Source organism: Pongo pygmaeus, chromosome 1 (genome assembly GCF_028885625.2).
Source record: "Pongo pygmaeus isolate AG05252 chromosome 1, NHGRI_mPonPyg2-v2.0_pri, whole genome shotgun sequence".
Lineage (NCBI taxonomy): Eukaryota > Metazoa > Chordata > Mammalia > Primates > Hominidae > Pongo > Pongo pygmaeus.
In genome coordinates, this window is record NC_072373.2 from 129,854,340 (window position 1) to 129,868,461 (window position 14,122).

Genomic DNA, 14,122 nt, shown 5'->3' on the forward strand with positions numbered 1-14,122 from the left:
TGTGAATAACTTCAAAAATATTTGAGGGATAAATTGCTAGAAGTGTGGATGAGAATTAGTGAGTTTAATAAATATTACCAAGTTTCTCTCCATACAGAATATAGTAATACCACCATTGATGAAGCAAAGTGTCTGTTTCCCTATGTTGTTGCAAATTTTATTGCTTTCTTTTCCAACTACATTACTTTCTATTTACTTTACTTCCATTTTGGTTTTCCTATAATGTTGAATAGAAGTGATTGTGAATGTCTTTGTATTCCTGAATTTGAAAGGAAATAATTCAAATAATTGTGAATCAAATTCTTTTATTAATGCTAATTTGGTAAAAAATCAATGTGATTATGTTAAGGCCATAGGACATTCCATAAAATGTACCTAACATAATTTAAATAACCATTCTCCTATTATTGAGTATTTTCCTTTCATTTCTGAGATTCAGGTCAAAATCCTTAATACTGCATCGTCCATTTGCAATTTATTTTACAGAAAAGGAAACAATCCCAATATATTATCACTTAACTGAATTTCTACTTGTGCATATGGTGTCCTGATTAGACTGATATCTCAAGATTCCAGTCTTTTAAAAAATTTCCATTATTTAACCATTTTCCTATAATTGGACATGAAGACTAGTAGCAGTTTTTCATTATTGTGAATTACATAGTAACGAAGGAATCATATATTAGATATGAGACCCCCAAGAAAATTGTTCACCTTCTTTAAAGCTTAATTTTCTCATCTATAAATTAGTCAATAAAAGCACCTATATTATAGTATTTTATGAGAATTTTTAAATATGATATGGCATGTAAAGTATATAAAATAGTTTTTGGAGCATGGAATGTGTTCTATAAATATTAGCTATTATGATCATTATGGTACTCAATGAACAGTCTGAAACATTGCTTTTTTTCTCTGGTACATTTAGGTCCTTTCTGAAATGGTATCTATGATTCAGCTATTCAAAACCTAATGAAGTTGGTGACTCTATGACAATGTGGAGAAATCATGACAGAAAATGTGGTTTGTACTGGGGCTGTCAATGCTGTAAAGGAAGTTTGGGAAAAAAGAATAAAGAAACTCAATGAAGACCTGAAGCGAGAGAAGGAATTTCAACACAAGTATGCTAAAACACATTTATTATTTTGAATTAGTGAAAATTCATATTATTATCACCATAAAAAAGAGCATTCTAAATGCCTTATTATTGAATTTGATATAGAATTTTATTTACTGAAAACTCAAAATATACTTAAAGAAAACAGCTGACTCAATTAAATTTGTCTATGCGATAGAAGTCACAAAAAATACAAATGTGAAAATAGTAGCTATCTTATACCCTCATAGGACTCTGTTTAACATTCATCAAAGTTTGATTAGTATCATACAGTCTAATTTTCAGGATTGTATGTTCAGCATTATATGCCCTAGGACCTAAAACAATATTTGGCAGTAGAAGGTACAGCAGATTCTCATTTGTTTTAATAGCCATGTGTTCTAGCCAGAGCTGCTGGATCACTTGATTCCTTGATCTGGGCTATATTTATTTGACTCTCATTTCCTCTGCCTCCATTTTATCTTACCCACTTTCCTGATTGGATATCTCCAAAAGGTATTCTACTAATCCTGCAAAAATAGTCCCTTTCCTCATAGATTCATATAGTTCCATACAATTCTCATTCATTGTCTCTTTCTATCATTATTATTATTATTATTATTATTATTTTTTTGAAATAGAGTCTCACTCTGTCGCCCAGGCTGGAGAGCAATGGCATGATCTCAGCTCACTGCAACCTCCGCCTTCCAGATTCAAGTGATTCTCCCTGCCTCAGCCTCCCAAGTAGCTAGGATTACAGGCGCATGCCACCACACTCAGCTAATTTTTGTATTCTTAGTAGAGACAGGATTTCGCCATTTTGGCCAGGCTGGTCTTGAATTCCTGACCTCAGGTGATCCACCCACCTTGGCCTCCCAAAGTGCTGGGATTACAGGCATGAGCCACCATGCCAGGCCACTGCCTGTTTCTAAACATTAAATTACCAAATGTTATTTGCAAATGTCAGTTAACAAATAACAGAAAATTCAACTAAAGATGGTTTAAGCGATAGGGAAGTGAGGCTGTTCTGAAGATAGTCAATGCAAAGCCTCAACATCTTTTAAAAGTCAGCTTTTTCTTTTTTCACCTTCCGCTGTTAATCCCTGTGTCAGTCTGATCTTCAGATTAGCTTCCTTCAATGTTACAAGATGTCTGATGCACTTCCAGGCATCACAGCCAATCATCATTATGTTTTCAGAAAAGTGGAAACTATTTTTTTCTATTTCTTCTTTAAGAGTAAGGAAATCTTTCACAGAGGGTCCCCAACAAACCTCTCCCTCACTTCTCATTGGCCAGAATTGGATCATTTGTACACATCTAACCCAGTTACCTTCTAGGGGAATGAGACTGATTGGTTTAGACAAATTAAGATTCATCCCTGGTGTATTAGTCCGTTTTCATGCTGCTGATAAAGACATACCTGAAACTGGCTAATTTATAAAGGAAAGAGGCTTAATTGACTCACAGTTCCACATGGCTGGGGAGGCCTCACAATCGTGGTGGAAGATGAAGGAAGAGCAAAGGGACATCTTACATGGCAGCTGGCAAAGAGAGAATGAGAACCAAGTGAAAGGGGAAACCTCTTATAAAACCATTGTCTTGGTGATTAACATTTGGCTCCTCATTACTTATGCAAATTTCTGCAGCCAGCTTGAATTTCTCCTCAGAAAATGGGTTTTTCTTTTCTATCACATCCTCAGGCTGCAAATTTTCTGAGTTTTTATGCTCTGTTTCCCTTTTAAAACTGAATGCTTTTAACAGCACCCAAGTCACCTCTTGAATGCTTTGCTTAGAAATGTCTTCCTTCAGATACCCTAAATCATCTTCTTCAAGTTCAAAGTTCCACAGATCTCTAGGGCAGGGGCAAAATGCTGCCATTCTCTTTGCTAAAACATAGCAAGAGTGACCTTTACTCCAGTTCCCAACAAGTTCCTCATCTCCATCTGCGATCACCTCAGCCTGGATTTCATTGTCCATATCATTATCAGCATTTTGGTCAAAGCCATTGAACAAGTCTCTAGGAAGTTCCAAACTTTCCCACATTTTCTTTTCTTCTTCTGAGCCATCCAGCTGTTCCAACCTCTGCCTGTTACCCAGTTCCAAAGTCACTTCCACATTTTTGGGTATCTTTACAGCAGTGCCCCACTCTATTGGTACCAATTTACTATTTTAGTCCATTTTCACACTGCTGATAAAGACATACCTGAGACTGGGTAATTTATAAAGAAAAGAGGTTTAATTGACTCACAGTTCCACATGGCTGGGGAGGCCTCACAATCATGGTGGAAGACAAAGGAAGAGCAAAGGGACATCTTACATGGCAGTCAGCAAAGAGAGAATGAGAACCAAATGAAAGGGGAATCCTCAGCCGGACATGGTGGCTCATGCCTGTAATCCCAGCACTTTGAGGGCTGAGGTGGGTGGATCACCTGAGGTCAGGAGTTTGAGACGAGCCTGACCAACATGGTGAAACTCCGTCTCTACTAAATACAAAAAATTAGTTGGGAGTGGTGGTGCGTGCCTGTAATCCCAGCTACTTGGGAGTCTGAGGCAGGAGAATTGCTTGAACCTGGGAGGCAGAGGTTGCAGTGAGCCAAGATTGCACCATTGCACTCCAGCCTGGACAACAAGAGTGAAACTCCATCTCAACAACAACAACAACAACAAAAAAAAAAAAAAAGAAAGGGGAAACCTCTTATAAAACCATCAGATCTTGGGAGAGAGAATGAGAACAGTATAAGGGAAACTGCCCCCATGATTCAATTATCTCCCACTGGGACCCTCCCACAACACGTGGGAATTATGGAAGCCACAATTCAAGATGAGATTTGGGTGGGGACATAGCCAAACCTTATCACCTGGATTACTTGGTAAACACTTGGACTTGGAAGCAATTGGTATTCTTCCAGTAAACAAGGGTGGGGGGCAAGAAGCTACTGATGAGCAATGATTTGTGTTGCTAAATATCTATAAAAACAAAAGATCTTGACAGGGAGGAATAATTTTTCCCACTTAGTTTTTAGTAAGTGTGCAGACATAGCAAGATTCGTGTTCAAAGTGGATTCTGCAAGGATAGAGAGGGAAGCCCAAGGTCAAGCCTGGTCAAGCAGAGGATGTGGAGCCTGACTAAAGTTTTGATAAAAGGGATCTTTGTCATTAATTAAGAATCACTTAATTTCAGAAATTTCAGAAGTTCTCTATATAGGAATAATGAGTGTGCAGTCTTGCCCTTACTTACTGCTTGTTCTCTTTTGGCATCATCTGTTTTATGATTAGGGAGGAGGATTCTCTGTTAGCAAAATGTAATTTCCAAAAGTTAAGTTAGACCAAAATCAGCTTCTACTTTTAGAAACATTACATGGAATTTGTGTAATGTAGTTTTTCAAAGCACCTTTCCCTTAATCTTAAAACAATTACATTGTAAAATCATTGTACGGTATTATAAAGCTTGGATTGTGGTTAAAATTAAGTATAAACTACTTTAAAAGTAAATTATATAGAGATCAAAGGTTAGGTTTAAAACCTGTAATATGACTAAATAAATAATTTTCCAGGTATGCTGGCTTGTGCCTGTAATCCCAGCACTTTGGCAGGCTGAGGTAGGAGGATCTCTTGAGCCCAACAAGTTTGAGACCAGACTGGGCAATATAGCAAGACCCCATCTCTAAAACAAAAAGTTAGCTGGGCATGGTGGCATGCACCTGTAGTCCCCATTACTTGGGAGGCAGAGGGGTGAGGCGGGAGGATCGATTGTGCCCTGGAGGTCAAGGCTGCAGTAAGTCACAATCACACCCACTGCACTCCAGCCTGGGCGTCAGAGCAAGACACTGTCTCATAAAAAAAAAAAAAAGAAAAAAATTAATAAATAAACAACCATAACTGATGCAAAATGGTAAGAATCTGAGAGACCTTTTAAATTGAGACAGAGAAGCTGATTGCCAGAGAAAAGGCTAACTGGAAAATTCATAGAAATTTAAAACTGACCAAGGGTAACCCAAAGAAATGTCCTTAACTTTTTTACTCTGCTCTGAAATAAAGCAGTGTTTCTCAAACTTGTCTTTGTAGGAATCCCGTAGGGATCTTATTAAAATCGCTTCTGGGTTAGTAAGTCTGGAGTAGGGCCAACAGTCTGGATTTCTAACAAGCTCCCAGGAGACAATGATGCTGCTGTTCTGCAAATCACACTGAGTGGCAAGGAAGTAGACAAAAGAAGCAGATTTGAAAGGGGTCAGTACACAGGCAAGGGGTAAGAAGGGTAAGAATGTAATCTAATGCTGCTTCTTTCAGCTAAAAGTGGCTAGAGCTTTAGCTAAAAAATGAAAGAAAAAAAAAGCCTACAGTTTAAACAGAAATTGTGTTTTCTCCCTTTTGATGCCAAGCTCCTTGAAAAAATCAAGTACTTAGGTAATGGTTGGTGTGGCAGTATCGGAAAAAGGCCTTATTCTACAATAAAATCTGTAGAATCAAATTTTATTTTATTTTTTCTTTTAGAGACAGAGTCTCACTCTGTCACCTAGGCTGGAGTGTATTGGTGCAATCTTGGCTCACTGCAACCTCTGCCTCCTGGGTTCAAGTGATTCTCCTGCCTCAGCTTCCCGAATAGCTGGGATTACAGGCCCACACCACCATGCCCAGCTAATTTTTCTATTTCTAGTGGAGACGGGGTTTTACCATGTTGGCCAGCTGGTCTCAAACTCCTAACCTCAAGTGATCCACCTGCTTTGACCTCACAAAGTGTTGGGATTACAAGCGTGAGCCACCACACCCGGCCTCAAAAGGGTTTTAGAAGAGTTATAAAATTTCGATTAGAGACCTGAAAGAATATCAAAATTAAAATAAGCAGTTTCACACCTGTAATCCCAGTGCTTTGGGAGGCTGAGGCGGGAGGATTGCTTGAGCTCAGGAGTTCGAGATCAGACTGGGCAACATAGAGACGGCCTTTCTCAATTTTTTTTTTTTTTTTTTTTAGAAAAAGCTGTATAGGAATTAGAGAATATTTGAGCTGGCAAATACATAGATATCATTTAATTATAACCTCACATTTTATAGGTAAGGCCCACAGGTGGAGGATGTCTTGCTCAAGGTAACCAAATTAATAAATGGTATATTCTGGACTTAGATCATAAAAATACAGAACCAGAAAGAATTTAGCGATCATTACAGAGATGGAAATAGATTTTTCTAATAATAGCCTGACCGTAAACTCAGTAAGGACAGAGCTTTTTTATCTCCAATGTCTAGTACTTGGCTATAATGGTTACTGGATTAATTCCTTAAGTTAAAGGTCAAGGAATAAGATTCCTAATTTCTTGTTACTAAATCTTGCTCTGAATTTCATTTCTTTCTTAGTAATAATTAATAACCATTAAACCCATTGTTTGAATAGTTCTATTTTTATAATAAGTTATATAATTGAATAGCTGACATTACACATTTTTTCTCAGTTATCCACATCTATGGGAAGCTTAGCTGTTTAGATCAGAAGGCCACACATGTCCCACTGCCACAGGGCACCTGTTAGCAGATTAAATTTTAGGCAAGTGATAGATTAAAATACACAGATACTAAGAGAAGTATTTTACAAACCCAAATACTTAAAGACAGCAAATTCAACACTTTGTTTACTTTTGGCTTTCTGTTCATTAAAATAAAATTCTTATTGAAGATCAGTTAATATGCAAAATTGCTAAAAATATGTATTAACTCTCAGAATGTCAAGAGATTTCTGGCAAACAAATACTCAAATTAGTTAAACTTCATGCTTTGAGGACTGCTTATATTTATTATGTATCCTTTTAACAGGCTAAAATTTCAAAATTTTCAATTCTAAACTTACTCTCTTTTTCATGAGTGAATAATTTTCTGGGATAGAAATAGCTTTTTGCAAAAGGTTTTCCAGTTTCCTTTTTTTTTTTTTTTTTGAGATAGAGTCTCGCTCTGTTGCCCAGGCTGGAGTAAAGTGGTGCAATCTTGGCTCACTGCAACCTTTGCATCCCAGGTTCAAGCAATTCTCCTGCCTTATCCTTCCTAGTAGCTGGGACTACAGGCACGCATCACCACACCCAGCTAATTTTTGTATGTTTAGTAGAGATGGGGTTTCACCATGTTGGCCAGGATGGTGTCGAACTCCACCCGCCTCAGCATTCCAAAAGTGCTGGGATTATAGGCATGAGCCACCATGCCTGGCTGGTTTTCCAGTTTCTAGTTTGCATTTTTCTAGTTTGAGATCATTCTTACGTTTGCAATAGATCAAAAGTCAATAGGAATGTGCTTCAGAATGACAAAGATTTTATACATTTTTATATGTAAAAAGTAAAGACTAGATAAAATTAACATGTAGTAAGATGAAATTGAATTCTGAAGTTGAACTGTATTCTTTGCAAGCCATTACAAAGTCTATTAAATATCTATAGATTATTCACCAGGAAAATGCAAATCAAACCCACAATCAGATACCATTCACCCCCACTAGATGGCTATAATAAAAAAGAGGGACAATAGCAAATATTGGTGAGGATGTGAAGAAATCAGAACCTTGATATGCCACTGGTGGGAATGTAAAATGGTGCAGCCATTTTGGAAACAGCTTGGCAGTTTCTGAAAATGTTAAACATAGCCAGGCACGGTGGTTCACGCCTGTAATCCCAGCACTTTGGGTGGCCAAGGCAGGCGGGTTGCTTGAGTTTAGGAGTTTGAGACCAGCCTGGGCAACATGGCAAAACCCTGTCTCCACAAACAATACAAAAATTAGCTGGGCATGGTGGAGCATGCTTGTAGTCCCAGCTACTCAGGAGGCTGAAGTGGGAGGATCACTTGTGCCTGGGAGGTTGAAGCTGCAGTGAGCTGTGATGGTGCCACTGCACTCCTGCCTGGATGACAGAGTGAGACTTTGTCTCAAAAAAGGAAAAATGTTAAACATAAAAGTTACCATATGACTCAGCAATTCTACTCCTAGGAATATACCCAAGAAAAATGAAAACATGGTCACACAAAAATTTGTACATCAATATTCATAGCAGCATTATTCCAAATAGCCAATAGTGGAATTAACCCAATGTCCATCAGTTGATGAATTGATAAACAAAATGTGGTAGATCCATACAGAGGAATCATTCTGCCACAAAAAGAAGTGAAGTACTAATACATGCTACAGCATGGATGAACTTTGAAAAAAACGATGCTAAGTGAAAGAAGCAGACACAAAGGCTATTTATTGTATGATCACATTTAAATAAAATGTCCAGGATAGGAAAATCCATATACAAAAAGTAGATTAGTGATTACCAAGAGGTATGAGAGGGAAGAATGGAGAGTGACTGCTAATGGGTATGGAGTTTCCTTTTTGAGTGATAAAATGCTTTGGTATTAGATAGTGATGATAGTTGCACAAATCTGTGAATATACCAAAATTTACTGAATTGTGTACTTAAAAAAGTAATTTTTATAGTATGTGTATCAGACCTCAAAAAAGCTATTATTAATAAAATCTATAGAGTTATGATACTTTTTAAAATTTTAAAAGTAGGGCATTTGTGGTACTAATCATATTTATAATTCTTGCAAAATAAGTTATTGTCTGATTTCCAGGTACCAATAGTCAAATGGTTGTTTTTGACAGGTCATTTAAAAATATGTATATATAAAAGTGGCTGGGTGCAGTGGCTTACACGTGTAATCCCAACACTTTGGGAGGCTGAGGCTGGTGGATCACAAGGTCAGGAGTTCGAGACCAGCCTGGCCAACATGGTGAAAACCGATCTCTACTAAAAATACAAAAAATTAGCCGGGTGTGGTGGCGGATGCCTGTAATCCTGGCTACTCGGGATTCTGAGGCAGGAGAATCACTTGAAACTGGAAGGCAGAGGTTGCAGTGGGCCGAGATCGGGCCACTGCACTGCAGCCTGGGCAAAAGGTGAAACTCCATCTCAAAAATAAATAAATAAATAAATATAAATATATATATATAAAGTGAATGCCACTTATGTAATTGTCTACGAACTAAGATGATTTCCTGGTTTCCTAGGCTAGTGCGGATCTGGGAAGAACGAGTAAGCTTAACCAAGCTAAGAGAAAAGGTCACCAGGGAAGATGGAAGAGTCATTTTGAAGATAGAAAAAGAGGAATGGAAGGTAAGATTTTATAGAATATTTGATTTTCCACATTTTGCATTTTGTGAGTCAATTGAGAGAATGATTCTGAGACTGTGTAATTAAGACTAGAATAGTTGGAAACTAATTTTAATAATACACCAAATGAATTTGAGCAACATGAGCAACTGAAAAGAAACACAACTTCACAATTATTTTGCAAAAGTTCAGTTTGCTTCCACCCTGCCTAAACCTCAATCATTTGTGATATTTCTCCTATTAATACTTCTTATAGCAACCTCTCATTTCCCATAAAAAAAGATAACCATCTGCCTAATAAAAATAATATTGCTTTTCCAAAGAAATGCTCAATTAATGGAATGGAAATAATAGTATTTTCAGCGGGTCTACCACCTAACTCATATTCTTTCTTCCCCTTACACACAAACTCACAGTTGGTTAACTATATTAGGCACACTCTAATTTTTACAAGAGCTTCTAACCCTTGGGTCAGTGTTTGTTTTTATGTTTTATGTCGGTGTTTGTTAGAGTTAGCTCCTTTATATTCTCTACTGGCTATTTTAGGCTGAAAGGGAAACGGCACAGAGTTCACAATAGTTGAAACTCTTAAGATTCTCAAATTAAAAAATAAATTTTTAAAAATATTCATATATTTCAAAACAGAAGTGGAAAAGCAGTTTGAATTATTGATTGAAATTATTTTTTTGGATTGTCTCATTTTCAATAACATATATGTACTTTAGGAAAGCCTAATACTGCATAACAGAATCATCAGGACATACTGGATGTGTGTACATTATTGATCAAAATATTTTTGTTTATTCTATCATGATTGGGGTTTGCAGGTTTAGCCAAAAAAAAAAAAAAAAAAAAAAAAAAAAAGAAAAAGAAAAAAAAAAAAGATCTTAAAACCCGGAAGTCACACAAAGCACCTGGAAAAGTAACCCATTAAGGAAAACAAATTCCAAATATTCCAAAGTGCTTGTATAAGTCAAATTTCACATTCCAGGGTGGCGTGATACTAAAACAATTTAAGTAATATACAACAACCATCATTTCTTTTGCTGTAGACCCTCCCTTCTTCTCTGCTGAAACTGAATCAACTACAGGAATGGCAACTTCATAGAACTGGTTTGCTGAAAATTCCTGAATTCATTGGAAGATTCCAGAACCTCATTGTGTTAGATTTATCTCGAAACACAATTTCAGAGATACCTCCAGGGATTGGTAAGAAAGATTACTTTTAGTCCTGTGCTATTTTATCCACCTGCAGATGTGCTTTTTATTAAGATTTTTTTGGATACATGGAATAAAGACCTCTTTATACAGCCCTCAACCTTGAGAAATTTTAAACATTTAATCTAAATTGAAGCTTCTAGAGGATTCAAGTTTCTGGATCTACTGAGGTGATTCAAGATGAGATTTCAATGAGAGAAAAGCCTCTTTGGAAATATCCTGTAGATTCTTGGAACAATATTGTCGGCTCAGCTATTCCTCTTAGGAAACAACAGGTTGAAGGCAATAAAGCAAAACAAGAAGATTCCTCAAATGGGGAAAAAAAAATCCAAATAGAAAATTGCTGAGGATTTTGTGTAGATAAAACAGAATGAAAATAGTTTTGGATTTTTTTTTTTTCCTATTGCACGGATAAACTTGTCCCTTGTTTGAAGAAGGGACAGGACACAGACTGGGAAAAGGGAAGACACTAAGAAGTCCGAATTTGCCAATACAAAACTGGCAAGTAAGTTATGCTGTAGAGCGGGCGCGGTGGCTCACGCCTGTAATCCCAACACTTTGGGAAGCCAAGGTGGGCGGATCACGAGGTCAGGAGATCGAGACCATCCTGGCTAACACGGTGAAACCCCGTCTCTACTAAAAATACAAAAAATTAGCCAGGCGCGGTGGCGGGCACCTATAGTCCCAGCTACTCCGGAGGCTGAGGCAGGAAAATGGCGTGAACCCGGGAGGCGGAGCTTGCAGTGAGCCGAGATAGCACCACTGCACTCCAGCCTGGGCGAAAGAGCGAGATTCCATCTCAAAAAAAAAAAAAAAAGAAGTTATGCTGTAATACCTTAAAAACTATAAAGATTATTTTATATCCAACTCCTCTCTATTGTATATTATTTTTTATAGGACTGCTTACTAGACTTCAGGAACTGATTCTCAGCTACAACAAAATCAAGACTGTCCCCAAGGAACTAAGTAATTGTGCCAGCTTGGAGAAACTAGAACTGGCTGTTAACAGAGATATATGTGATCTTCCACAAGAGGTTAGAAAGATATAAATGCCTATGATTGTACTTTCCATCTGCAGTAGTTGACCTCTCAATGTGTGGTTGTTAACAATAATAAAACTAATGAGAAAATTCTATGTATTTCAGAAAAAATATTTAGAGAAAACCAGTTCCTTAAGTATAATGCAGGTTTTTAATTGGAGAAAGATTTAGTGTAAAAGATACTTCTATTATTATCACAGTACTGACATCATTTGTTAAACTGTGATCTCCTTGAAGGCCAGGATGAGAGTTGTATTACATCTCAGAATTGAGGGCAGAGCCTAGGTTGTAGTGATTACTTAAATGCTTTTTGAATTAATAAATCGTTATCATAAAGCACAGACAATGTGGTGATAGCAATGGGACTGGAATGCCTCCAAACTTTGATTTGGTATGATGTCTTGTTATTGGTCAAACCAAATTGATCATATAAAAATAAAGACATTTGTATTACTTTTTGAAAATATTTGATGCTCTTAGAATCAGTGAAGAAGTTTCCATGGTGCTTTGGCTTTGAAAACAATGACTTTACAAGATAAAAGTTAAGAAAAATAATAAAATAAAATAGACTATTCCCTTCTCCCACTTTATCTTAATTAGTATATCAGACTTTTCTTCCAAACCAGCAAACTTGTCACCAACAATTGTTGCTCTTGCAAATAAAACATAGTATATACGTATACATTATATCTTCTAATAGTTCAATTTAATGAAATGTATACCCTTGTGTATTAGTCTGTTCTCACACTGCTGATAAAGACGTACTCAAGACTGGGTAATTAATAAAGAAAAAGAAGTTTAATGGACTCAGTTTCACGTGGCTGGGGAGACCTCACAATCACGGCAGAAGGTGAAAGGCACGTCTTACATGGTGGCAAGAGAGAATGAGAACCAAGTGCAAAGGGAAACCCCTCATAAAACCATCAGATCTCATGAGGCTTATTCACTACCATGAGAACAGTATGGGGGAAACCATCCCCATGATTCAATTGTTTCCCACCAGGTCCCTCCCACAACACATGGGAATTATGGGAGGTACAATTCAAGATGAAATTTGGGTGGGGACACAGCCAAACCATATCACTTTGCATACAATAAAAATGATAATCATATGGATAATTTCTTACACATACAAGAGGGCCAATAAATATTTTATTTCTAACTCATGTGTTTTTGTTTCTGAGTTGGCTCCATCATCATAAAAGCTATGTGATTTTGTACAGTCTATTAACCAGTCTTTTTTTGAGACAGAGTCAAACTCTTTTGCCCAGGTTGGAGTACAGTGGTGTGATTCTGGCTCACTGCAGCCTCAACCTCCCGGGCCCAAGCAATACTCCCACTTCAGCCTCCTAAGTAGCTGGGACCACAGGCTTGTGCCACCATGCCCGGCTAATTTTTAAATTATTTTGTAGAGACAGGGTCTCACTATGTTGCCCAGGCTGGTCTCAAACTCCTGGACTGAAGTGATCCTCCTAACTACCAAATTGCCTACCAAAATGCTAGGATTATAAGGCATGAGCTACCCCTTTCCTCCACCACTATTATTTGGAAGTTAAATGTTGAGTTTTCCCATACAATTCTCAACTACTGGATCAAAGGAAAACATGATAATGGGTGCTTACTCTCAGTGAAAACAAGGTTTTGCCAGGCACATTCTATAAACCCTGGAACCTGGTTATTACGAAAGATAAATTTTCTTCAAATAGATGAACTTTCTATGAGAGTTTTCCACTTCCCTGGAGGTTATTTAGCTTTGTATTTATTTTTAATTTGTTGCGGACTACTATGACTAAAAAAGCCCAAGTAAAATGTTAACATTCCTGGATGTGAAATATCTCCTTTACCAATGTGAGTCTTTTAAGTAGTTTACATTGTGGACATTTATTTTGAAAAACCTTGCTTTCTTCTTCAGCTCAGCAATCTGCTAAAACTTACTCACCTTGATCTGAGTATGAACCGCTTTACTACAATCCCTCTTGCTGTGTTGAGTATGCCTGCCCTTGAGTGGCTGGACATGGGAAGCAACAAACTTGAACAACTTCCTGATACTATAGAAAGGTAAAAGAAATAACTCTTTATGCTAATGATAAAAGTCTTGAAACCTCTTATGAAAAATAAGCAAGACAAATGGGATCTCAAGCATAATCAATCACAATAGGTCCAACTAGTTTGAAATACACTGTTTTAACAGAATATTTTCATTTGTTCCAAGTAAGTAAAAGGGTTTGGGAAGAAGAAAAAAACTGGCTTTTTTCAAGTGATCCACCTACCTCAGCCTCCCAAAGTTCTGGGATTACATGCACGAGCCACCACGCCTGGCCAAAAGTGTCTGACTGAGAAATTAACAAGAATATGACACAATAACTACCTTGCTTAGTATATTCCAAGCACTTCTATGAACTTTACAAGTGGATGAAGAAACTAATGTTAGCTAACTTGCTCAAGTTAGTAAGTGGGCAAGCTAGGATTTGAACCTAGGCAGCCTGGCCCCAGAGTCCATGATGTTACACATTATGCATACTGCTTTGCTATAAATGGGCATATTCATCATTTGATTGTTCTCCTAAGACTCTAGCTCAGATTAGGTAACATTTACAGTAGTTCTTCAAGAAATCCTATGAGAATAGTGAAAGAATTCTAGA

General features: G+C 37.3%; 1 protein-coding gene across 3 annotated transcripts in view; it reads left to right on the plus strand.

Annotated features, from left to right (window-relative positions):
- The window catches only part of LRRC39 (leucine rich repeat containing 39), a 36,368-nt gene that overhangs the window by 15,432 nt on the left and 6,814 nt on the right, over window positions 1–14,122 (plus strand). For all 3 annotated transcript variants that reach the window (XM_063652642.1, XM_054475057.2, XM_054475067.2), the window contains 5 exons: window positions 929–1,121; window positions 9,120–9,225; window positions 10,275–10,431; window positions 11,338–11,474; window positions 13,393–13,538. In XM_063652642.1, the coding sequence (XP_063508712.1) occupies window positions 1,009–1,121; window positions 9,120–9,225; window positions 10,275–10,431; window positions 11,338–11,474; window positions 13,393–13,538 (659 nt within the window). In that variant the 5' untranslated portion in view covers window positions 929–1,008. The remainder of the gene's footprint in view (window positions 1–928; window positions 1,122–9,119; window positions 9,226–10,274; window positions 10,432–11,337; window positions 11,475–13,392; window positions 13,539–14,122) is intronic.